Source organism: Phytophthora parasitica, assembly GCF_000247585.1.
Source record: "Phytophthora parasitica INRA-310 unplaced genomic scaffold supercont2.95, whole genome shotgun sequence".
NCBI classification, from domain to species: Eukaryota; Oomycota; class Peronosporomycetes; order Peronosporales; family Peronosporaceae; genus Phytophthora; species Phytophthora nicotianae.
The window spans coordinates 121,243-123,470 of NW_008649081.1; the positions used below are offsets into that span (position 1 = coordinate 121,243).

Consider the following 2,228-nt stretch of genomic DNA (forward strand, 5'->3'; position numbering starts at 1 on the left):
TGGATACAAGCCAAATAGATATGAGCTGAGTACATGTCATCGCTCATCTAAACATGCTCACAGATTGTTGAGATGAGTGTCCAGCATCGTCCGCCTGACTTTGCTGTTCAGCGTTTCCCCGCACATTTACACTACCGTGCATCGCCTTCACGATGTCGTCACCATGTCCGTGACGATAAGGAACCGCGAAAGCTTTGACAACACCAGATTGTGCAGGGCGCACGCATTCTTCAATATAATAAACACCAGCAGCTCCAGGAATGCTTGTCGCTCAGAATAGCTTATAATCCATACGGGACTCTAATAACTTCAAATCCTGCTCTCACTTTCAAAATCGCCAAAACCCTCGCAATACGGATCAGCAGTCATGGCCAACAGCCTCGAGAAGGTGAAAAACAAATGGAACGAGTACGCCGAGCGCTTTACGGAGACGGCGAACAAGCGCATGACGCTGCAGTGCTCGCAGCATCTGCACTCCCACATGCAGCTCGACAAAGCCCAGAACGTCCTCGAGGTCGCGGCTGGCGCTGGATTGGGCTCACTTGACATCGTCCAGTATCTCCTTGATGGCCGTTCAAAGCTTCCTAAAGACGGCAAGCGGACGTTCACAGTCACAGACTTGTCGCCCGTGATGGTCGATTTGGCTACAAAGAACTTCAGTGGTGTTGGCACGGAAAGCGTCGAGGTCGAGTGCAAAGAAGCAAACGGTACATTTGACTGGTTATTTAGAACGTTAATTTAGAACGCTAATTGCTTGTGCGTGTTCTAGGCCAAGACCTCACGGAAGTAGCCACTGGCTCCGTGGACCGCTACATTGCCAGTCTATGCCTACAGCTCGCTCCAAGCCCGGATGATCTGCTTCGGGAGGCGAGTCGCGTCTTGACTGCTGACGGTATTGCGGGCTTCACTATCTGGGGATCTCCGGATCGCAGCGGCATGTTTACTATTACCTCTGCAGCGAACAAGGAGATGGAGTTCGAGGAGAATGCGGGCGAGCACACCAACTTTGCCATGGGCAAAGACCTCCCTGCGCTGCGCAAGCGGTTCGCTGTGGCAGGGTTCAAGAACGTGCAGATCTGGCCGTACCAGTGCGTGGTGGAGCTTTGGAGCGGCGAAGACTTCGCTGTGCTCCACCAGGATATGTACCCTCTCGGGGACGACGAGCTGAAGGCCAAGAGATTCGCAATTGTTAAGCGCATGGCCGATGAATGGCTCTCCAAGGGCACCCCGATCGGTCTGGAGACCTACATCATCCTTGCCAGAAAGTAGCAACGAGAAGATTTAAGAATTTAGAATTCTAGTTCGAGGATTCTGGAATCTGAAACTTTACTTCAACACGGCGTGTTGGATAAACGCGATTTGCAAGCGAAGTGGTGGGAATCGCCTGTCGATTAACTTGATGTATTGGATGCATGCAAGGATCGCATGGAATGAGAACGGAGTGGTAGCTAATGCTCTTCCTGTGTCACGTTTGGCATGATTCGTGTGCAATTGAATCTAAAGAGTTTTGCCTAAGCGTTAAACTTGCCTATATCGTTCAAATAGACAACGTAGAGCGGTGCAAGCCCCTCCGATACATGTACACGAATCGATACGCCCCATTTGACAGTGCCCTGAACGGCGTGTCAATGTGATTCTGCATTTTTTTCACCGCAGCGAAAACACATTGTGCTAACGTGGATTGCATCAGTGGTGCTCGTTTCGAGATAAGAGGAGTAAACATCGCTCGAGGCGTTAAGCTTTCGTCTGAAAATTCACATGATTCGCATGATTTTCTCAACCAACGTTGAAGTGAACACCCAAGTCGCACCTTTATGGACTGTAATTTGGTGGTGCAGTACACCCTACAATCCTGAAGTTGAAGCTACAGTATTCAGCTTTGACTTATACCTGGCTCAACCTCTTCATCCCATGAGACTGCTCGTCCTCGCTCTCACTCGGACTCATTATCCAATTCAACGTACAAGTCCCAAGTGACCTCAGCCACACTCCTCCCCCCTTACTCCGTCATGCATTACGCTTCGACCGCCAAGATGATGGAGCGTTCCATCATGCAGCAACAATTGCGTCGCCAGACCGTGAGTCTGCTCAAGTACCAGCGTTCGCCGGTCAAAGTGAGCCCCGCGCCGATTCGACTGATGTCAACTATCGCTGGACACTCGGCCAAATCCGATGACAAGGAACCGAACGTCACGGATGAACCAGCGTATCTAGCTCATTTCAAGCAA

The 2,228-nt window shown here is 50.7% G+C and overlaps 1 protein-coding gene across 1 annotated transcript; it reads left to right on the top strand.

Moving 5' to 3' along the window:
• The first annotated feature begins 87 nt into the window (after positions 1 to 87).
• On the top strand, positions 88 to 1,586 carry PPTG_18786 (hypothetical protein). The gene is made up of 2 exons (XM_008917180.1): positions 88 to 707; positions 770 to 1,586. Exons 1-2 carry the CDS (start codon positions 368 to 370, stop codon positions 1,267 to 1,269), a joined length of 840 nt encoding a protein of 279 aa, XP_008915428.1. The 5' UTR covers positions 88 to 367; the 3' UTR covers positions 1,270 to 1,586.
• Positions 1,587 to 2,228: the final 642 nt, after the last annotated feature.

Bases quoted from the DNA above. Each gene is read 5' to 3' on its own strand.
- PPTG_18786 (XM_008917180.1), top strand. From the start codon at position 368: ATGGCCAACAGCCTCGAGAAGGTGAAAAACAAATGGAACGAGTACGCC. The intron at 708-769 runs GTACATTTGACT...TGCGTGTTCTAG, and splicing joins CGAGTGCAAAGAAGCAAACG to GCCAAGACCTCACGGAAGTA.